This window comes from Mobula birostris, chromosome 5 (genome assembly GCF_030028105.1).
Source record: "Mobula birostris isolate sMobBir1 chromosome 5, sMobBir1.hap1, whole genome shotgun sequence".
Taxonomy (NCBI): Eukaryota; Metazoa; Chordata; class Chondrichthyes; order Myliobatiformes; family Myliobatidae; genus Mobula; species Mobula birostris.
Window position 1 is genome coordinate 3,515,032 of NC_092374.1, and position 22,616 is coordinate 3,537,647.

The 22,616-nt window shown below is 46.7% G+C and overlaps 1 protein-coding gene across 2 annotated transcripts in view; it reads left to right on the forward strand.

Annotated features, from left to right (window-relative positions):
• The window catches only part of cplane1 (ciliogenesis and planar polarity effector 1), a 311,037-nt gene that overhangs the window by 121,249 nt on the left and 167,172 nt on the right, over positions 1 to 22,616 (forward strand). For both annotated transcript variants that reach the window (XM_072257500.1, XM_072257501.1), the window contains exons 17-20: positions 5,999 to 6,227; positions 13,436 to 13,590; positions 15,114 to 15,331; positions 19,411 to 19,575. In XM_072257500.1, coding sequence (XP_072113601.1) covers positions 5,999 to 6,227; positions 13,436 to 13,590; positions 15,114 to 15,331; positions 19,411 to 19,575 — 767 coding nt within the window. The remainder of the gene's footprint in view (positions 1 to 5,998; positions 6,228 to 13,435; positions 13,591 to 15,113; positions 15,332 to 19,410; positions 19,576 to 22,616) is intronic.

Sequence of the window (22,616 nt, forward strand, 5' to 3'; positions counted from 1 at the left end):
TCGGTTTTTTTCCCCACAAATCGTTTTTGGCGATTCTGTTCCGGTGGGGGGGTGGGTGATGTTAATCACGAATGGAATATAGGTGATAAGTGGCTAATACACTCAATTTCGTTTCTAAAAGGGTTTATCTAACGAATTTAATATTAAACACACAGCGCATATTTCTTGCATGAATATAGTGATAAGTCAATTACCAGGGAAGGACAGGGGAGCTTGAAGTAAGTGTTGAACGAACTTCCAGTAGAAGTGGCAGAAGCATGTTTTATATGATCATTTAAAGAAAAATTGGATAGGTATATGGACAGGAAAGGAATGGAGAGCTATGGGCTGAGTGCAGGTCGGTGGGACTAGTTGAGAGTAGCGTTGGGCATGGACTAGAAGGGCCGAGATCAACTGTTTCTGTGCTGTAATTGCTATATGGTTATATAAGTAAGCCAATAGCATCATAACTTTTTAAGTAACGTTTGGATATTAAACACACAGCACATATTTTCCTCGTATGAACATATAAAATCATTGCAACACACCAATATCGCTGAATCAGTGGGAGCCCTGGGCTTGTTTCCTGCAACAAGACGGTCCTATCGAGGGGTGATGGGAGACAGTGATACTCGAACGGGGTTCCTTATGTCCAGTCTATTCCTCAATTTAGTTTTTGTTGCATTCGTTGCAGAGATATGTTGGAAATGGAAGCAACGTTTTCAGTGCTTTTGTGGCTATCTCAGGATATTCAGCCTTGACTTTGATCCTGAATGCTGGCAGAGATGTTATGCCAAACATACTTTTCAGCCCTCCGTCATTTGCAAGCTCGAGGAGTTGATCTCCTTCCTGCGCTGATGTGGATGACGCGCGGGTAATGACCTCGCGTGCATTCAAGCTCAACAGTGGGCGTGACAGGGAATGAGGAAAGGTGCAGCTGACTCATATCACCACATCATATCGTTTCCTTGCAGCCCGGTGGTTGGGGACCGCTATTCTACAGTGAAGGCTGATGCAAAATACTTATTTAATTCATCTGCAATTTCCTTTTCCCTCATTACTTTTGTTTTCCAGCAGTCGGATATCCAGTCTCACCTCTCTTTTACACTATATGTATCTGAAGAAACTTTTGTTAACCTCTTTAATATTATTGGCTTGCTTACTTCTGTATTCTATCTTTACCTTTTTAATGACATTTTTAGTTGCCTTCTGTTGGGTTTTAAAAGCTTTCCATCGTCTGACTTCCCACTAATTTGTGTTCTATTACATGCCCTCTCTTTGGCTTTTATGTTGCCTTTGACTTCTCTTGTTAGCCATGGTTGTCTCATCTTGCCTTTCGAATAGTTCTTTTCTTCGGGATGTATATATCCTGTGCCTTCTGAATTGCTTCCAGAAATTCCAGCCATTGCTACTGTGCCATTATCCCTGCCAGTTTTCTTTTCCAATCAGTTCTGGCCAACTCCTCTCTAATGCCTCAGTAATTCCCCTTACTCCACTGTAATACTGATACATCTGACTTTAGCTTTTCCTTCTCAAATCTCAGGGTGAATTTGTTCATATTAGGATCACTTTCCCCAAGGGTTATTTTACTTTAAGGTCTCTAATCAATTCTGGTTCATAACACAACACCCAATCCAGAATAGTTGATCCCTTTTGGGCTCAACCAGGGGCTGCTCTAAAAAGCCATCTCATAGGCATTCGAGAAAACTCCCCCTCTTGGAATCTAGCACCAACCTGATTTTCCCGATATACCTGCATATTGAAATACCCCATGACTATTGTAACATTGCCCTTTTGGCATGCATTTTCTGTCTCCAGTTGTAACTTGTTTTGACCACATCTTTACTATTGTTTGGGGGTCTGTATACAGCTCCCATCAGGATCTTTTTACCCTTGCAGTTCCTGAGCCCAATCCATAACAATTCAACATCTTCCAACCCGATGTCACTTCTTGCTAATGATTTGATTTCATTTTTTACCAACAGAGCAATGCCGCCCCCTCTGCCTTCCTGCCTGTCCTTTCGTTACAGTGTGTATCCTTGGACCATAGAAAACCATAGAAACTACAGCACAGAAACAGGCCTTTTGGCCCTTCTTGGCTGTGCCGAACCATTTTCTGCCTAGTCCCACTGACCTGCACATGGACCATATCCCTTCATACACCTCCCATCCATGTATCTGTCCAATTTATTCTTAAATGTTAAAAAAGAACCAGCATTTACCACCTCGTCTGGCAGCTCATTCCATACTCCCACCACTCTCTGTGCAAAGAAGCCCCCCCTAATGTTCCCTTTAAACTTTTCCCCCCTCACCCTTAACCCATGTCCTCTGGTTTTTTTTCTCCCCTTGCCTCAGTGGAAAAAGCCTGCTTGCATTCACTCTATCTATACTCATCATAATTTTATATACCTCTATCAAATCTCCCCTCATTCTTCTACGCTCCAGGGAATAAAGTCCTAACCTATTCAACCTTTCTCTGTAACTGAGTTTCTCAAGTCCCGGCAACATCCTTGTAAACCTTCTCTGCACTCTTTCAACCTTATTTATATCCTTCCTGTAATTTGGTGACCAAAACTGAACACAATACTCCAGATTCAGCCTCACCAATGCCTTATACAACCTCATCATAATATTCCAGCTCTTATACTCAATACTTTGATTAATAAAGGCCAATGTACCAAAAGCTCTCTTTACGACCCTATCTACCTGTGACGACACTTTTAGGGAATTTTGTATCTGTATTCCCAGATCCCTCTGTTCGACTGCACTCCTCAGTGCCTTACCATTAACCCTGTATGTTCTACTTTGGTTTGTCCTTCCAACGTGCAATACCTCACACTTGTCAGTATTAAACTCCATCTGCCATTTTTCAGCCCATTTTTCCAGCTGGTCCAAGTCCCTCTGCAGGCTCTGAAAACCTTCCTCACTGTCTACTACACCTCCAATCTTTGTATCATCAGCAAACTTGCTGATCCAATTTACCACATTATCATCCAGATCATTGATATAGATGACAAATAACAATGGACCCAGCACTGATCCCTGTGGCACACCACTAGTCACAGGCCTCCACATGGAGAAGCAATTTTCTACCATCACTCTCTGGTTTCTTCCATCGAGCCAATGTCTAATCCAATTTACCACCTCTCCATGTATACCTAGCGACTGAATTTTCCTAACTGACCTCCCATGCGGGACCTTGTCAAAGGCCTTACTGAAGTCCATGTAGACAATATCCACTGCCTTCCCTTCATCCACTTTCCTGGTAACCTCCTCGAAAAACTCCAACAGATTGGTCAAACATGACCTACCACGCACAAAGCCATGTTGACTCTCCCTAATAAGCCCCTGTATATCCAAGTGCTTGTAGATTCTGTCTCTTAGTACTCCCTCCAATAACTTACCTACTACTGACGTTAAACTCACCGGCCTATAATTTCCCGGATTACTTTTCGATACTTTTTTAAACAACGGAACAACATGAGCCACTCTCCAATCCTCTGGCACCTCACCTGTCGACAGCGACATTTTAAATATTTCTGCCAGGGCCCCCGCAATTTCAACACTAGTCTCCTTCAAGGTCCGAGGGAACACCCTGTCAGGTCCCGGGGATTTATCCACTTTAATTGTCCTCAAGACAGCAAGCACCTCCTCCTTTTCAATCTGTACAGTTTCCATGGTCTCACTACTTGATTCCCTCAATTCCATAGATTTCATGCCAGCTTCCTTAGTAAATACAGATGCAAAAAACCTATTTAAGATCTCCCCCATTTCCTTTGGTTCCGCACAAAGCCGACCACACTGATCTTCAAGTGGACCAATTTTATCCCTTACAATCCTTTTGCTCTTAATATACTTGTAAAAGCTCTTTGGATTATCCTTCACTTTGACTGCCAAGGCAACCTCATGTCTTCTTTTAGCCCTCCTGATTTCTTTCTTAAGTATTTTCTTGCACTTCTTATACTCCTCAAGCACTTGATTTACCCCCTGTTTCCTATACATTTCATACAACTCCCTCTTCTTCTTTATCAGAGTTGCAATATCCCTTGAGAACCAAGGTTCCTTATTCCTATTCAATTTGCCTTTAATACCAAGGTTCCTTATTCCTATTCAATTTGCCTTTAGTACCAAGGTTCCTTATTCCTATTCAATTTGGACATTAAGTTTCCAGCTATAATCTTCTTCAGCGATGATTCAGTGATATCTACAACACAATATCTGCTAATCTGCACTGTGCCACAAATTTATCTACCTTATTCCGTGTACAGCACATATTCAAATATAACACATTGGGTCCTATACTCACCTTTTTCAATTTTGTTTGCCTTTTACATTGCAACTCATCCTGTTGACTACAATTTTGCCCTATTATCAGCCTCTCCTTGCTAGGAGTCCCACTATACATCGCCTCTGTTTGTAAACTGACTACCTCATCTTCAGCACTATCACTCTGGTTCCCATCCCTCTGCCAAATTAGTTTAAATCCTCCCAAACAACTCTAGCCAGCCTGCTTGCAAGGATATAGGACCCCCTCTGGTTCAGGTGTAACCCATCCCTTTTGTACAGGTCATACCTTCCCCAGAAGAGATCCCAATGATCCATAAATCTGAACTCCTGCCCCCCGCACCAGTTCCTCAGCCACACATTCGCCTGCCAAATTACCTTATCAGCTTTCTACCTAGCTTCCTAAAATCCCTATTCAGGACCTCCTCACCTTGTCTTCCTATGTCCTTGGTGCAAATATGTACCAAGACTTCTGGCTGCTCACCCTCACCCTTGAGAATACCATGGGCCTAATCCGAGACAGCCCCGATCCTGGCACCAGGAAGGCAAGAAACCCATCCGGGTTTCTCTATCGCACCCTCAGAACCTCGTCTCGGTTCCTCTGATTAAGGGATCTCCTAACAACACTGCAGTCTTCACTACTCTCTGCTCTTGTGAGCCACATCACCAGACTGGGTGCCAGAGACCCGGTCACTGAGGCTCCTCACTGGCAGGTTGTCCCACTCAATAGTACCTGTTATTGAGGGGAACAGCCACAGGTGTACTCTGCACTGGCTGTGCATTCTCCCCCACCTTTCTGACAGTCACCCAGTTACCTGATTCTTGCAACCCAGGGGTAACTACCCCGCTGTAGCTCCTGCCTATCACCTCCTCCTTCTCCTATATGAGTCGAAGATCATCGAGCTGCAGCTCCAGTTCCTTAATACGTTCTCTCAGGAGCTGCAGCTTGGTGTACCTGGTGTAATTGTGTTTATTTGGGAGACTGGATGTCATCCAGACTTCCTGTATCCCACACAGAGTACAAAACACTGCCCCCGAGCCATTCTCTAAACTGCCATGCCCTAATAGATGAGGAATGAGCAAATAAGGAGAGAGAGAGTAGCCTTACAAGACAATTTACCTTATCGAAGCCCAGAGAGCCAATGCCACTCTAAAGACTGGTACACTCAAAAAGCATGGCCTCTCCAAGGATGACCGCTCTGCTTGCCCTTGAATGACTTTTATTGGCCCTTTTTTTTAATAAATCCATCTTGCTGGTTGGTCACTCCTCCACTTAGAGAAACTGATGTGAAACTCTTCCTCTAAAATCTTGATCTCTGTCCTGATTAAAAAGTAGCTCTTTTCACACACCCCTGGTGTGGATTGTTCATCCATTGTGCTTGGTCCCCGAATGCCCCAATTGTGTTATGTTTGGTTCCTGACTGACCCTAGTGTCGCGTTCAGTCCCCAGATGACCCTCAGTGTCGCATTTGGTCCCCGGCTGACCCCAATATCACGTTCGGTCCCCGACTGACCCCATGTCACGCTCAGTCCCCGTCTGACCCAATGTCAAGTTGTTCGGTCCCCCACTGACCCCAGTGTCACGTCGTTCGGTCCCCCACTGACCCAGTGTCACATTCGGTCCCCGAATGACCCACTGTTGTGTTCGATCCCCGACTGACCCCAGTTGTTACGTTTAGTTCTGTGACTGCCCCACGATTGCACTTAGTGCTCTGATTGTTCCATTATGTCACAGGTTGCCTGCCCCGGCTGGTCCCCGTCGATCGGGCCCGTGTAGCTGCAGCAGTGCGTGAGCAGCACCTGTCTGCCATCTGGAGTGTTGAACGTGCAGTGGAGCTGATGCTGATTGCCAGGCTCCTCCCTGAAGCTGTGTGGGTGGCCCTGAGACTGGGTGACTGGAAGGCTGCAGTGGTGCTGGGCCTGGCTTTCAATCTGTATGAGAAGCGGATTCCTCCGTACGCCCGGTACGTGCATACTCAGTTTGTCCTGGGTTACCTCCAGCACAGGCGGAAATATGCAGGATTCAAGATTGTTCAGTGTCATAGGTGTAAAGGGGTCGAAATAATTGTTACTCCAGATCCAACGTAGCACAAAGTAACACGATTAGATAATCAAGAGAGCTAAAAGAAGGCATGAAGTTGCTCTAGCACACAAGCTGAAGGAGAATCCTAAAGGATTCTGCAGATATGTTTAGGGCAAAAAGATTGCAAGAGTCAAAATTAGTCCTCTGGAAGAAATGTGGGGATATCTTAAATAAATTTTTTTGAACTTTTTCGTTCGGCATTCAGCATGAGGTAGTAAATTAAATTAGACATTGACTTTGTGGGAGAAGCCAGAGAGTGGTAGGAGAAGGTTGCCTCTCTGACTAGAAGCCTGTGACTAATGGGGAGCCACAGGGAAACTGCAAGGGTAAAAGGACATTAATGGCATTTATATACAGGCCTTCCAACAGTTGCTGGGAGGTGGACCACAGGTTACAACTTGAAATAGAAAAGGCAAGTCAAAAGGGCAATGTTATTCTAGCATGGGAGATTTTAACTTGCAAGTTGATTGGGAAAATCAGGTTGGCAATGTATCTCAAGAGAGTAAGTTTTTTGAATGCTAAAGAGACAGATTTTTAGAACAGTTTGTCAGTGAGCCTACTAGGGGATCAGTAATACTGAAGTGGATGTTATGTAATGAACCAGAAGTAATTAGGAAGCTTAAGGTAAGAGAACCCTTAGGAACCAGTGATCACAATATGATTGAGTTCAACTTGAAATCTGATAGGGAGAAAGTAACGTCTGAGGTAGCAGTATTTCGGTGGGGTAACGGGAATTGCAGTGGTATGAGAGAGGAGTTGGGCAAAGTAGATTGGAAGGAGGTGCTGGCCGGGATGTCAGCAGGGCAGCAATGGCGTGCATTTCTGGGAAAAATGAGGAAGGTGCAGGACATATAGAAACACAGAAAACCTACAGCACAATACAGGCCCTTCAGTTCACAATGCTGTGCCAAACATCCACTTACTTTAGAAATTACGTTGGGTTACCCATAGCCCTCTATTTTCCTAAGTTCCATGTACCTATCCAGGAGCCTCTTAAAAGATACTATTCTATCCACGTCCACCACGGTCACCAGCAGCCCATTCCACGCATTCACCACTCTCTGCGTAAAAAAAACTTACCCCTGACATCTCCTCTGTACCTACTTCCAAGCACCTTAAAACTCTGCCCTCTTGTGTTAGCAATTTGAGCCCTGGGAAAAAGCCTCTGACTATCCACACAATCAATGCCTCTCATCATCTTTTACACATTGATCAGGTCACCTCTCATTCTCCGTCACTCCATGGAGAAAAGGTCAAATTCACTCAAGCTATTTTCGTAAGGCATTATCTTTGTAAATCTCCCCTGCACCCTTTCTATAGTTTCCACATCCTTCCTGTAGTGAGGTGACCAGAACTGAGCACAGTACTCCAAGTGGGGTCTGACCATGGTCCTATATAGCTGCAATATTACCTCCCAGCTCTTGAACTGAATCCCACGGTTGATGAAGGCCAATACACTGTACACCTTCTTAACCACAGAGTCAACCTGCGCTGCAGCTTTGAGTGTCCTATGGATTCGGACCCCAAGATCCCTCTGATCCTCCACACTGCCAAGAGTCTTACCATTAATACTATATTTTGCCATCATATTTGACGTACCAAAATGAACCATCTCACACTTATCTGGGTTGAACTCCATCTGCCATTTCTCAGACCAGTTTTGCATCCTATCGATGACCCGCTGTAACCTCTGACAACACTCCACACGACCCACAACACTCTCAACCTCTGTGTCATCAGCAAACTTACTAACCCATCCCTCCACTTCCTCATCCAGGTCATTTATAAAAATCACAAAGAGTAGGGGGTCCCAGAACAAATCCCTGAGGCACTCCACTGGTGACTGACCTCCATGCAGAATATGACCCGTCTACAACCACCCTTTGCTTTCTGTGGGCAAGCCAATTCTGGATCCACAAAGCAATGTCCCCTTGGATCCCATGCCTCCTTACTTTCTCAATAAGCCTTGCATGGGGCACCTTTTCAAATGCCTTCATGAAATCCATATACACTATATCTACTACTATACCTTCATCAATGTGTTTAGTCACATCCTCAAAAAATTTAATCAGGCTCGTAAGGCACGACCTGCCTTTGACAAAGCCATGCTGACCATTCCTAATCATATTATACCTCTCCAGATGTTCATAAATCCTGCCTCTCAGGATCTTCTCCATCAGCTTACCAACCACTGAAGTAAGACTCACTGGTCTATAATTTCCTGGGCTATCTCTACTCCCTTTCTTGAATAAGGGAACAATATCTGCAACCCTCCAATCCTCTGGAACCACCCCTGTCCCCATTGATGATGCAAAGATCATTGCTAGAGGCTCAGCAATCTCCTCCCTCACCTCCCAAAATAGCCTGGGGTATACCTCGTCCGGTCCTAGTGACTTATCCAACTTGGTGCTTTCCAAAAGCTCCAGCACATCCTCCATCTTAATGTCTATATGCTCAAGCTTTTCAAATCCGCTGTAAGTCATCCCTACAATTGCCAAGGTCCTTTTCCGTAGTGAATACTGAAGAAAAGTACTCATTAACTACCTCAGCTATCTCCTCTGATTCCATACACACTTTCCCACTGTCACACTTGATAGGTCCTATTCTTTCACGTCTTATCCTCTTGCTCTTCACATACTTGTAAAATGCCTTGGGGATTTCCTTAATCCTGCCTGCCAAGGCCTTCTCATGGCCCCTTCTGTACTATTCTATGTTCTATGTTAAACAGTCAAATCTGGGTGAACTTGCCATTCAATCAGTTCTCATTAGATGTACCTTCCTGTACATTGCAGTAACCAAATGTAAACTGGGTTATCACTGAATATCTCCAATTCAGTCATGCAGAGAGTAGAACTGGGTACATACAGTGCAGACTGCCTGTCTCGAGTTCAGTCTCTTGAGTATTTGGCACTGAAGCAATACACCACTGTAATGCAGTGGTTCGTGGAACCGCAGCTTGGAGTTCAATTCCAGCGCAGTCTGTGAGGAGTTTATATGTTCTCTGTGGGTTTCCTCCGAGTGTTCTGGTTTCCCCCACAATCCCAAAGATGTACATTTAACATTGTAAATTGTAAATTGTCCTGCATTTAGGCTAGTGTTAACATAGTTAACATAGAATAGTACAACACAGTACAGGCCCTTCGGCCCACATTGTTGTGCTGACCCTCAACCCCTACCTCCCATATAACCCCCCACCTTAAATTCCTCCATATACCTGTCTAGTAGTCTCTTAAATTTCACTAGTGTATCTGCCTCCACCACTGACTCAGGCAGTGCATTCCACGCACCAACCACTCTCCGAGTAAAAAACCTTCCTCTAATATCCCCCTTGAACTTCCCACTTCTTACCTTAAAGCCATGTCCCCTTGTATTGAGCAGTGGTGCTCTGGGGAAGAGGCGCTGGCTATTCACTCTATCTATTCCTCTTAATTTCTTTTACACCTCTATCATGTCTCCTCTCATCCTTCTCTCCAAAGAGTAAAGCCCTAGCTCCCTTAATCTCTGATCATAATGCATACTCTCTAAACCAGGCAGCATCCTGGTAAATCTCCTCCGCACCCTTTCCAATGCTTCCACATCCTTCCTATAGTGAGACGACCAGAACTGGACACAGTACTCCAAGTGTGGCCTAACCAGAGTTTTATAGAGCTGCATCATTACATCGCGACTCTTAAACTCTATCCCTCGACTTATGAAAGCTAACACCCTGTAAGCTTTCTTAACTACCCTATCCACTTGTGAGGCAACTTTCATGGATCTGTGGACATGTACCCCCAGATCCCTCTGCTCCTCCACACTACCAAGTATCCTGCCATGTACTTTGTACTCTGCCTTGGAGTTTGTCCTTCCAAAGTGTACCACCTCACACTTCTCTGGGTTGAACTCCATCTGCCACTTCTCAGCCCACTTCTACAACCTATCAATGTCTCTCTGCAATCTTTGACAATTCTCTACACTATCTACTACACCATCAACCTTTGTGTTGTCTGCAAACTTTCCTATCCACCCTTCTACCCCCACATCCAGGTCATTAATAAAGATCACGAAAAGTAGAGGGCCTAGAACCGATCCTTGTGGGACACCACCAGTCACAACCTTCCAATCCGAATGTACTCCCTCCACCACCACCCTCTGCCTTCTGCAGGCAAGCCAATTCTGAATCCACCTGGCCAAACTTCCCTGGATCCCATGCCTTCTGACTTTCTGAATAAGCCTACCGTGTGGAACCTTGTCAAATGCCTTACTCAAATCCATATAGATCACATCCATTGCACTACCCTCATCTATATGCCTGGTCACCCCCTGAAAGAACTCTATCAGGCTTGTTAGACACGATCTGCCCTTCACAAAACCACGCTGACTGTCCCTGATCAGACCATGATTCTCTAAATGCCCATAGATCCTGTCTCTAAGAACCTTTTCCAACAGCTTTCCCACCACAGGCATAAGGTTCACTGGTCTATAATTACCCGGACTATCCCAACTACCTTTTTTAAACAAGGGGAGAATATTCGCCTCCCTCCAATCCTCCAGTACCATTCCGTAGACAACGAGGACATAAAGATCCTAGCCAGAGGCTCAGCAATCTCTTCCCTCGCCTCGTGGAGTAGCCTGGGGAATATTCCGTCAGGCCCCGGGGATTTATCCGTCCTAATGTATTTTAATAACTCCAACACCTCCTCTCCCTTAACATCAGCATGCTCCAGAACATCAACCTCACTCATATTGTCCTCACCGTCATCAAGTTCCCTCTCACTGGTGAATACCGAAGAGAAGTATTCATTGAGGACCTCGCTCACTTCCACAGCCTCCAGGCACACCTTCCCACCTTTATCTCTAATCGGTCCTACCTTCACTCCTGTCATCATTTTGCTCTTCACATAATTGAAGAATGCCTTGGAGTTTTCCTTTACCCTACTCGCCGAGTGTGGTGTGGGTGGTAAGTGTAAGGTAGTGTTAAGTATGGGTGTTGCTGGGCGGTGCAGCTCGTTGGGTTGTATGTGTCTGTTCCACACTGGATCACCAAAGAAAAATAAATAAATATGCAGGCTCTTCGGCCCAACACATCTATGATGTTAACGATGCCTAACTGAACCAGTCTCATTTCCTGCACTTGGCTCACTTGCCTCAAGACCTTTTCCATCGTTGTACTTGTATAAATATCCTTTAAACTCTGTAATTGTCCTCTCCTTTTTCACTTCCTCTGATAGTTCGTTCACATTCTGTGTGAAAAATATATCTTTAAGGTCCCTTTTAAATGTTCCCCACTCTCCCCTTAAACTTGTGCCTGCTGGGGTAACCCTGAGTTTCCAAACACCTGTCCCAGAAACAGGAGTCCATTCAGCTCACTGTCCGTTCTGCATGATCGTGATATCACTGCTGCTTGTACCTCAACGGCCTCTCCCTGTACTAACTCCAGACCCCTCAACTTCCTTCAGATCGAGAATGGGAAGCCTCTGATTTGAGTTTTCCCAGTGGTTGAGCCATGTAAACAAATAACACACAGAACATGAACCACATAGTTCCTAAGATGAGTCCACAGTGACGGAGACATTGATCTCCTTTGGACAGCGCTGAGTGGAGTGCCGATGGCTACGTGCCACAGCCAGGGAGACAGTTCAGGCCTGACAGGGGTGCAGCTGATCAAGACTCTTGCACCTTGCACTTGATGGTGGAAGCGAGAAGAGAGAGAGAGAGGGGTTAGATGCAGGCATGTGGAACAGGCTCAGGAGGGGGATCTTGGCTGACATGGAGTAGTGAGCTGAATACCAGTTCATTCTCCCCCTTGGCCTTGACGCCTTAATCTTTAATCTGGCTAGACGCTTAAATTGGCTATAAGATATAAAACAGAAGGCGTGTAAGTTTTCAGCAAGTCTGGAGAGGGAAACAGAGTTACCATTTTGGTTAGTCTCTTCTTCCGATGGGAATACTGACCTTTGTTTATCAACTTAATTTTATTTCACAGACTACATGGTGGGATGGTTGAGCAACAGTGGAAGACTTTCAAAGAGCTTTTTCTTGGTGCTCAACAAAAGTATGTCCCAGTTAAAGGCAAGGACAGTTAGGGTGGGGGGAGCCAGCCTTGGGTAACTAAGGATATAGAAGGTGGCATCAAACTAAAAGCTCGCACATACAAAGTTGCCAAGAGTAGTGGGAAACTGGAAGATTGGGAAAACTTTAAAAAGCAACAAAGAACCATTGAGCGAGCACTAAAGAAAGGGAAGCTACACTATGAAAATAATCTAGCACAAAATATTAAAAACAGAGTAAAAGTTTTTATAATTATATAAAGCGGAAAAGGGTAGCTAAAGTGAATTTTGGTCCCTTGGAGGATGAGGATTTGCAGATGGATTTGGGCATGCTTGGTGCATGAATCACAAAATGTTGGTTTGCAGGTGCAGCAGCAGGCTATCAAGAAGGCAAATGGAACGTTGGCCTTCATTGCTAGAGGGATTGAATTTAAAAGCAGGGAGGTCATGCTGCAACTGTACAGGGTACTGGTGAGGCCGCGCCTGGAGTACTGCGTGTGGTTCTGGTCTCCATACTTGAGGAAGGATATACTGGCTTTGGAGGCGGTGCAGAGGAGGTTCACCAGGTTGATTCCAGAGGTGAAGGCGTTAGACGATGAGGAGAGATTGAATCTCCTGGGACTGTACTCGCTGGAATTCAGAAGAATGAGAGGTTATCTCATAGAAACATATAAAATTATGAAAGGGATAGATAATATAGGGGCAGGAAAGTTGTTTCCACTGGTAGGTGAGACTAGAACTAGGGGACATAGCCTCAAGATTCAAAGGAGTAGATTTAGGATGGAGATGAGGAAGCACTGCTTTTCCCAGAGCGGTGAATCTATGGAATTCTCTGCCCAATGGAGCGATGTGGAGGCTCTCTCAGTAAATATACTTAAGACAATGTTAGATAGATTTTTGCATTGTTGGTGAATTAAAGGTTATGGGGAAAAGGCAGGTAGGTGGAGCTCAGGTCATGGGCAAATCAGCCATGATCTTCTTGAATAGTGGAGCAGGCTCGATGGGCCAGATGGCCGACTCCTGTTCCTATTTCTTATGTTCTTATCTCCTTATGTTTCAGAAGTCATTGGAGATCACTCCATCTAACAAGAGAACTTCATCCATGCCAGATCTTCCAAGATAAACTCCGGGCACTGTTGGGTCATGCACCAAAGACAGACGTGGCTTTGCCAGATTTAACCGTGGCTCCAGGTGCCGACACCAAACTGTTGACAGGTGAGCTGAGATCTACCAGGATGCTGCCTGGATTAGAGATCACGTATTACAAGGGTAGGTTGAGCAAGCTCGGGCTTTTCTCTTTGGCGTGATGGAGGATGAGAGGTGACTTGATAGAGGTATACAAGATGATAAGAGTGGACTGCCAGAGACATTTTCCCAGGGTGGGAATGGCAAACATGAGGGGTGTAATTTTAAGGTGATTGAAGAAAAGTATAGGGGCAATGTCAGAGGTAGGTTGCTTACAGAGAGTGGTGAGTGTTTGACTTGCCCTGCCGGGGGTGGTGGTAGAGCCACATACAATAGGGACATTGAAGAAACTCTTATGTAGGCACATGGATGATAGAAAAATGGTCTATGTGTGAGGGAGGAGTTAGGTTCAATTTGAAGTAGGTTATAAGTGTAGGGGGGTTTCGTCTCTTATGCTACTGCGTAGGCTAATTAAAATGGCTTCTTTGTTATGTTATACTTGGGAATGCTTCTTTGTTATGTTAAACGCTGAGAAAGTTTTTGCGTTAGCAGCTTGTTTTGGTTTAGAGTGTGATAAGAATATGTTACGAACCAATTGGGATAGTTGTTATGTTTTTGGTGTATTTGAAGATACTGTATGCGCGGGGTTTTGGGGGAGGAGGTGGGAGAGAGACAGAGGATGGACCAGGTGCTGTGATGTCTGCTAACGGGGTTGGACCCCAAGGATGGCGTTTGGTGAGGAGACAGAGACGGACTCGTGTGGAGCATCTGGTCGACCACCGTTGTTGGTCCCAGGCAGCTGGTCGAGGTGGTCCAAGGGGTCGCAGGGTGAAGAAGAAGGGTCCTGAGCTCCAACTGTTTGTGCACGAAGAGATTGAACTTTGATAAGTGTGGCGCCTTTTATTTTCCTTTTATATTTTATTCTTTATTAATTATATAGTTCCAGTAATATCTATAAACTGTAAATCATTTAATCGTATCTGGTGTATTGTCTGTTAATTGGGCGGGGTGGGGTACATCACACAGCATCCACACAAACTAATTACCCAGTTTGGCGGGGCCAAGGCTGTTTCCCTAGACGACAGCGAGCTGAGCGACCCTGAGGGTGGCCAGGGGGGCTACATAAGTTAGTGGCCAAAGGTTATGAGACCATAAGACATAGAAGCAGAATTAGGCCATTTGGCCCATCAAGTCTGCTCTGCCATTCAATCGTGGCCTATTTATTCTCTCTCTCAACTCCATTCTCCTGCCTTCTCCCTGTACCTTTGACACCTTGACTAATCAAGAACCTATCAACCTCCGCTTTAAATATACCAAATGACTTGGCCTCCACAGCCATTTGTGGCAATCAATTCCACAGATTCACCACTCTCTGGCTACAAAAGATCCACTTCATGTCTGTTCTAAATGGTCCCTCTAATCTGAGGATGTGCCCTCTGGTCCTTGACTTCCCAACTCCAGGAAACATCCTCCCCACGTCCATTGTAGTGAACTGTGCTGTAATATTCTATGTTCTATGTTATGACTCCGTGTTTCTCTCTCCCACTTTGCAGATTCAATCGAGGAGGAGGACGCCGATGTGATGTTCAACTCAGTACAGGAAATCCTAAAGGCAGCTGTGATGGCAGATGCAGACGTGCTGTCAGGGACCTTTGACCTTCTGATGCAAGCGGTGAAGGACCTTGCTGCGCAGCTACCCGGGCTGGTGCCTGATGGCTTGTACCTGCCTGCTCCTCCGCTGTATTGCCCTCAGCCAGCTGTGCTCAGTGAGGTGAGGCTGGGCAGTGATGAACAGTCAGTAAGTGGGTGGCACCCCTGGCACCTCCCTGTGCCAGTGGATGCAGCAGGGCCCCTATTTCACAGAGCAACGTGGTTGTGCTGGGAACACACTAGGGATGGCAGATTGCTGGAAATCCGGTGCAACACACAGAATGCTGAAGGAACTCAGCGGGTCAGGGAGGAAATGGACGGTCACAGCTTCAGGTCAAGACTCTTCATTGGGATGGGAAAGAAGTCAGAGGGGCTTGGAGCAGGACCTGGTGGGTGACGGGGGGCATCCCGATAAAGTGAGGGTGAAAGGCAGATGAGGGAGGGGGAGAGTGAAAATGATGTAAGGAGCTGGGAGGGTGGAAGTGACAAAGGGCTGAAGAGGATAGAATCTGATCGGAAGGAGAGTTGACCGTGGAGGTGAGAAGTGAAACCAGAAGGAGGAATGTGTGGGTGACAGGGAAAGGATGGTGGACAGTGGGGAGGGCATAAGATGGAGTGATGTGGGCCGTTGGATAAAGGGGGAAGAAAAAGAATTTCAAGATGTACGCATCTCTGATATTATGTGGAATGAATGAACCACTGAAAGGTACAGAGAGGGGTGTTTACCAGGAATTAAATTGATACTGTGTTCAGTACTCGCAGATACAAAGCCCAAGGTTCCAAGAAACATGGAAGTAGGCGGCAGTATGAAGCAATGACTGTGGTGATAGATATATTGTGGTACACACAACTGAAAGGGCACAGAGTGTTGGGATTTATTCCATGGCCTATGGTGTTGCATTCCTGGACTGTTTTATTTCATTGTTAGATTAATTTACCTCATTGTTAGGAAGCTGCAAGATCCACAAGAAGGAAGGCAAACAGGAAATTTAGGGCAGAGCCTGGATAAACTCCCTGAAATACTCTCCAGTTGAAGCCCACATACAGCAAGGGGTGGGAAGCACGTTGGGGGCTGGATGACAGAGCCTTGGGGCAGGCCAACTCCGAGAAGCAGCAGCAGATCGAGTATAGGAGAGGAATCTATACACACACACAACGCTGGAGGAATCTATACACACACACACACACAACGCTGGGGGAACTCAGCAAGTCAGGCTGCATCTACGGAGAGGAATAAACAGTCAACGTTTCGAGCCAAGAGGGAGAGTGTGGGTTCCAGTAATGTCAGAGTGATGGAGTGTGGTCCCAGTACTGTCAGAGTGATGGAATGTGGGTCCAGTACTGTCAGTGATGGAGTGTGGGTCCCAGTACTATCAGAGTGATGGAATGTGGGTCCAGTACTGTCAGTGATGGAGTGTGGGTCCCAGTAATGTCAGAGTGATGGAGTGTGGTCCCAGTACTGTCAGAGTGATGGAGTGTGGGTCCAGTACTGTCAGTGACGGAGTGTGGGTCCAGTACTGTCAGTGATGGAGTGTGGGTCCAGTACTGTCAGTGATGGAGTGTGGTTCCAGTACTGTCAGAGTGATGGAGTGTGGGTCCAGTACTGTCAGAGGGATGGAGTGTGGGTCCCAGTACTGTCAGTGATGGAGTGTGGTTCCAGTACTGTCAGAGTGATGGAGTGTGGTCCCAGTACTGTCAGAGTGATGGAGTGTGTGTCCCAGTACTGTCAGAGTGATGGAGTGTGGTTCCAGTCCTGTCAGAGTGATGGAGTGTGGTCCCAGTACTGTCAGAGGGATGGACTGTGGTTCCAGTCCTGTCAGAGTGATGCAGTGTGGTTCCCAGTACTGTCAGAGTGATGCAGTGTGGTTCCCAGTACTGTCAGTGATGGAGTGTGGGTCCCAGTACTGTCAGAGTGATGGAGTGTGCTCACAGTACTGTCAGAGTGATGGAGTGTGGGTCCAGTACTGTCAGTGATGGAGTGTGGTCCCAGTACTGTCAGTGATGGAGTGTGGGTCCAGTACTGTCAGAGTGATGAAGTCTGGGTCCAGTACTGTCAGAGTGATGGAGTGTGGTCCCAGTATTGTCAGAGTGATGGAGTGTGGTCCCAGTACTGTCAGAGTGATGGAGTGTGGTCCCAGTACTGTCAGAGTGATGGAGTGTGCTCACAGTACTGTCAGAGTGATGGAGTGTGGGTCCAGTACTGTCAGTGATGGAGTGTGGTCCCAGTGCTGTCATAGTGATGGAGTGTGGGTCCCAGTACTGTCAGTGATGGAGTGTGGGTCCCAGTACTGTCAGGGATGGAGTGTGGTCCCAGTACTGTGAGAGTGATGGAGTGTGGTCCCAGTATTGTCAGAGTGATGGAGTGTGGGTCCAGTACTGTCAGAGTGATGGAGTCTGTTTCCAGTCCTGTCGGAGTGATGGAGTGTCGGTCCCAGTACGGTCAGAGTGATGCAGTGTGGGTCCCAGCACAATCAGAGTGATGGAGTGTTTTCCCAGTACTGTCAGTGATGGAGTGTGGTCCCAGTACTGTCAGAGTGATGGAGTGTGGTCCCAGTACTGTCAGAGTGATGGAGTGTGGGTCCCAGTCCTGTCAGAGTGATGGAGTGTGGGTCCCAGTAATGTCAGAGTGATGGAGTGTGGTCCCAGTACTGTCAGAGTGATGGAGTGTGGGTCCAGTACTGTCAGAGTGATGGAGTGTGGTCCCAGTACTGTCAGAGTGATGGAGTGTGGGTCCAGTACTGTCAGAGTGATGGAGTGTGGGTCCCAGTACTGTCAGAGTGATGCAGTGTGGTTCCCAGTACTGTCAGAGTGATGGAGTGTGGGTCCCAGTACTGTCAGAGTGATGCAGTGTGGTTCCCAGTACTGTCAGAGTGATGGAGTGTGGGTCCAGTACTGTCAGAGTGATGGAGTGTGGGTCCCTGTACTGTCAGAGTGATGGAGTGTGGTCCCAGTACTGTCAGTGATGGAGTGTGGGTCCCAGTACTGTCAGTGATGGAGTGTGGGTCCCAGTACTGTCAGAGTGATGGAGTGTGGTCCCAGTACTGTCAGAGTGATGGACTGTGGTCCCAGTACTGTCAGAGTGATGGAGTGTGGGTCCAGTACTGTCAGAGTGATGGAGTGTGGTCCCAGTACTGTCAGAGTGATGGAGTGTGGGTCCCAGTACTGTCAGAGTGATGGAGTGTGGGTCCAGTACTGTCAGAGTGATGGAGTGTGGGTCCAGTACTGTCAGAGTGGTGGAGTGTGGGTCCAGTACTGTCAGAGTGATGGAGTGTGGGTCCCAGTACTGTCAGAGTGATGCAGTGTGGTTCCCAGTACTGTCAGAGTGATGGAGTGTGGGTTCCCAGTACTGTCAGAGTGATGGAGTGTGGGTCCCAGTAATGTCAGAGTGATGGAATGTGGTCCCAGTACTGTCAGAGTGATGGAGTGTGTGTCCCAGTACTGTCAGAGTGATGGAGTGTGGGTCCCAGTAATGTCAGAGTGATGGAGTGTGGTCCCAGTACTGTCAGAGTGATGGAGTGTGGGTCCAGTACTGTCAGAGTGATGGAGTGTGGTCCCAGTACTGTCAGAGGGATGGAGTGTGGGTACAGTCCTGTCAGAGTGATGGAGTGTGTTCCCAGTACTGTCAGAGTGATGGAGTGTGGTCCCAGTACTGTCAGTGACGGAGTGTGGTCCCAGTACTGTCAGTGACGGAGTGTGGGTCCAGTACTGTCAGTGACGGAGTGTGGTCCCAGTACTGTCAGTGACGGAGTGTGGGTCCAGTACTGTCAGTGACGGAGTGTGGGTCCCAGTACTGTCAGTGACGGAGTGTGGTCCCAGTACTGTCAGTGACGGAGTGTGGGTCCAGTACTGTCAGTGATGGAGTGTGGGTCCAGTACTGTCAGTGATGGAGTGTGGTCCCAGTACTGTCAGAGTGATGGAGTGTGGGTCCAGTACTGTCAGTGATGGAGCGCAGGCTCCATTGCTGTCAGAATGATCTGTACATTTGTGGGGTTGGTGTTTGGGAGTATTAACCATACCACTGGAGAATCTCGAGGGTGGGGGCGGGCGAGCAGTTTATGTCGGGGTGCAAGAGGGAACTGTGGACGTTCTGGGTTGAATCTCTCCTTCAGGACTGATAGTTAGAGAGCTTCATTTGAGTAACAAGTATCGTCCTATCTATTTGCCCAGTTTTGGAACTAACGCCAGCCTCTGCAATTTTAGGGTAGTGTGGAGGATCTCGCCTTATCCAGAGAGAGAGGAACTCGGCAGAAACTGTCAGGGGTCCTGCAGCGAGTCCTTCTGCTCCTTAGGGCTGCCCGGTGCTCCCTTCCAGCCGCTCGCTGGTACATTGGTAAACTCCAACACAGTCGAAAGGTCATGAACAAGGTAAAGAAGCTAATCATAGGTGGGCAGTCCGGCACTGCTGCTTGCTTCTGCTGTCAGTTATTGGCAGAAATTTGAGCAGCACTAAGGAAATTCAGCCATTTGTCTCTTGTTGTACCTTTTAAATGGCTCAGCCCCTACTGAGTTTCTCGTTACAATTCTCGCAGCCACTCTGACACCAAATTTTATGTTCACGATCTGCTCTTCACTGTGTTCAGCACAGAGGCAGGCACTCTCCATCACCATGTCTGTACTGCTACAGCAATCCTATTTACCCGCACTTGCTCAATAGCCTTTTCTTACATGGTTCCCCTGAGGACAGTGCTTTGCTCCCCCCATCCGTAGGCGGTTCGTTCTACAGAACTGCCTCGGGTTAGCACAGGCAGAAGTAGGAAAGTTTCTAGGAAGCTTTTTTTCTCACTGTCAGTACATAGCTAGTGTGCTGAGAATGGATCCAGAAGTAGTGGTTTGTTCCTCGCGTGAAACTTGGGAAATTTGGGAAACCTCCATTCATCCTGATAACTATGTTGGCACAAAGTGCATTGAACTACAGCTTCTCAGTGGTTGTGTTAAGCAATTGGAGTTGCAGCTTAATTGTCTTCAGCTCAAACAGGAGAATGAGGAGGTGTAGTCAGGAGCTACAGAGAGGTACCTGGGTAAATGTCAGGAGTGGGAAAGGGAATAGATAGTGTAGTCTTGTGTCTGTTCCCCTCAATGATAAATATCCCACTTTGGATACTGTTGGGGGGTGGGGAGTGGGACCGAGTGTAGTATATCTAAGTTTTCTGATGATACTAAATTGAATGGAAAAGCAAATTGTGCAGATGATATGGAAGGTCTGCAGAGAGATATAGATAGGTTAAGTGAATGGGCAAGGGTCTGGCAGATGGAATACAATATTGGTAAATATGTGGTCATCCACTTTGGAAGGAATAATGGAAAAGCAGGTTTTTATTTAAATGGTAAACAGTTGCAGCATGCTGCTGTGCAGAGGGAGTTGGGAGTGCTTGTGCGTGAATCACAAAAGGTTGGTTTGCAGGTGCAGCTGGCTATCAAGAAGGCAAATGGAATGATGACCTTCATTGCTAGAGGGATTGGATTTAAGAGCAGGGAGGTCATGCTGTAACTGTACAGGGTACTGGTGCGGCCGCACCTGGAGTGCTGCATGCAGTTCTGGTTTCCTTACTTGAGGAAGGATATACTGGCTTTGGAGGCAGTGCAGAGGAGGTTCACCAGGTTGATTCCAGAGACAAGGGGGTTAGACGATGAGGAGAGATTGAATCGCCTGGGACTGTACTCGCTGGAATTCAGAAGAATGAGAGGATATCTCATAGAAACGTATAAAATTACGAAAGGGATAAATAATATAGAGGCAGGAGTATTGTTTCCACTTGTAGATGAGATTAAGACTAGAGGACATAGCTACAAGGTTCAGGGGAGTAGATTTAGGACGGAGATGAGAAGGAACTGCTTTTCCTGGAGAGTGGTGAATCTGTGGAATTGTCTGCCCAATGGAGCGACGGAGGCTACCTCAGTAAATATATTGAAGACAGTGTTGGATAGAATTTTACATAGTCGGGGAATTAAGAGTTATGGGGTAAAGGCAAGTAGGTGGAGATGAGTCCATGGCCAGATCAGCCATGATCTTATTGAATGGCAGAGCAGGTGACATACTCCTGCTCCTATTTCTTATGTTCTTATGCTTGCTTTGCCACCTTTTCTACCTTTGCTGCCAAATTTGGGGATTGATGGAGTTGTATACCAAGGCCCCTTTGTTCTTCAATGCACTTTGGGTCTAGCTGTTCATTATTGGACCCTGCCCCCAAGTGTGTCTCCTCACGCTTATCAAGATTACATTTCATCTCACGTTCCTCTGCCCAGTTTACCAGATGATCAGTATTGTTCTGTTACCTCAGATTATCTTCCTCACTATTAATTGTTGTATCATCTGTAACTTTACCAATCACACCTCCAACATAGATACCCAAATCGATAATATGTAACACCCTCTTCTTCCCTCTCAAAAGTCCATACATCCTTCCAATAGCATACTGACAGCAGTCACACACACAGCACTCAGACGACAAGCATTCCAATCCACAACTAATCTGAAACCTGTGGAGTTATGGCATCTGTTCCCAAGCTACTCTTCCCCTGTAACCCCAGCTACTCATAAATACAAGAAGTTCTGCAGATGCTGGAAATTCAGAGCAACACACACAAAATGCTGGAGGAACTCAGCAGGTCAGACAGGATCTGCGGAAATGAATAAACAGTTGACGCATTGGGTGGCGACACTTCTTCATGACTGGAAAAGTAGGGGAAAATGCCAGAATGAAAAGGTTGGAGGGTTGGAGAAGGAGGTTAGCTCAAAGTGAAGGCAGGTGGATAGGAACAGTAAAAGGCCGCCGCGGAAGGGATCTGATGGGAAGGAGAGTGGACCATAGGAGGAAGGGATCTGATAGGAAGGAGAGTGGACCATAGGGGGAAGGGATCTGATAGGAAGGAGAGTGGACCCTAGGGGGAAGGGATCTGATAGGAAGGAGAGTGGACCCTAGGGGGAAGGGATCTGATAGGAAGGAGAGTGGACCATGGGTGGAAGGGATCTGATAGGAAGGAGAGTGGACCATGGGTGGAAGGGATCTGATAGGAAGGAGAGTGGACCATGGGTGGAAGGGATCTGATAGGAAGGAGAGTGGACCATGGGTGGAAGGGATCTGATAGGAAGGAAAGTGGACCATGGGTGGAAGGGATCTGATAGGAAGGAAAGTGGACCATAGGAGGAAGGGACCCAAGGGGAGGTGACAGGCATTTGAGAAGCAATAAAAGGCCCAAGTAGGAATAGAAGAAAAGAGGAGTAGAAGGGAAATTTTTTTTACTGGAAGGAGAAATAGATCATGTTGGATGCTACCTAAACTGAATACAAGGTATTGCTTCTCCATCCTGAGGGTGGCCTTGTCGTGGCACAAGAGGATGCCAGATGTTGGAAGGGGAATGGGAGTGGGAATTAGAATGTTGCCTCATCTGGAAGTACACTTTGGGGA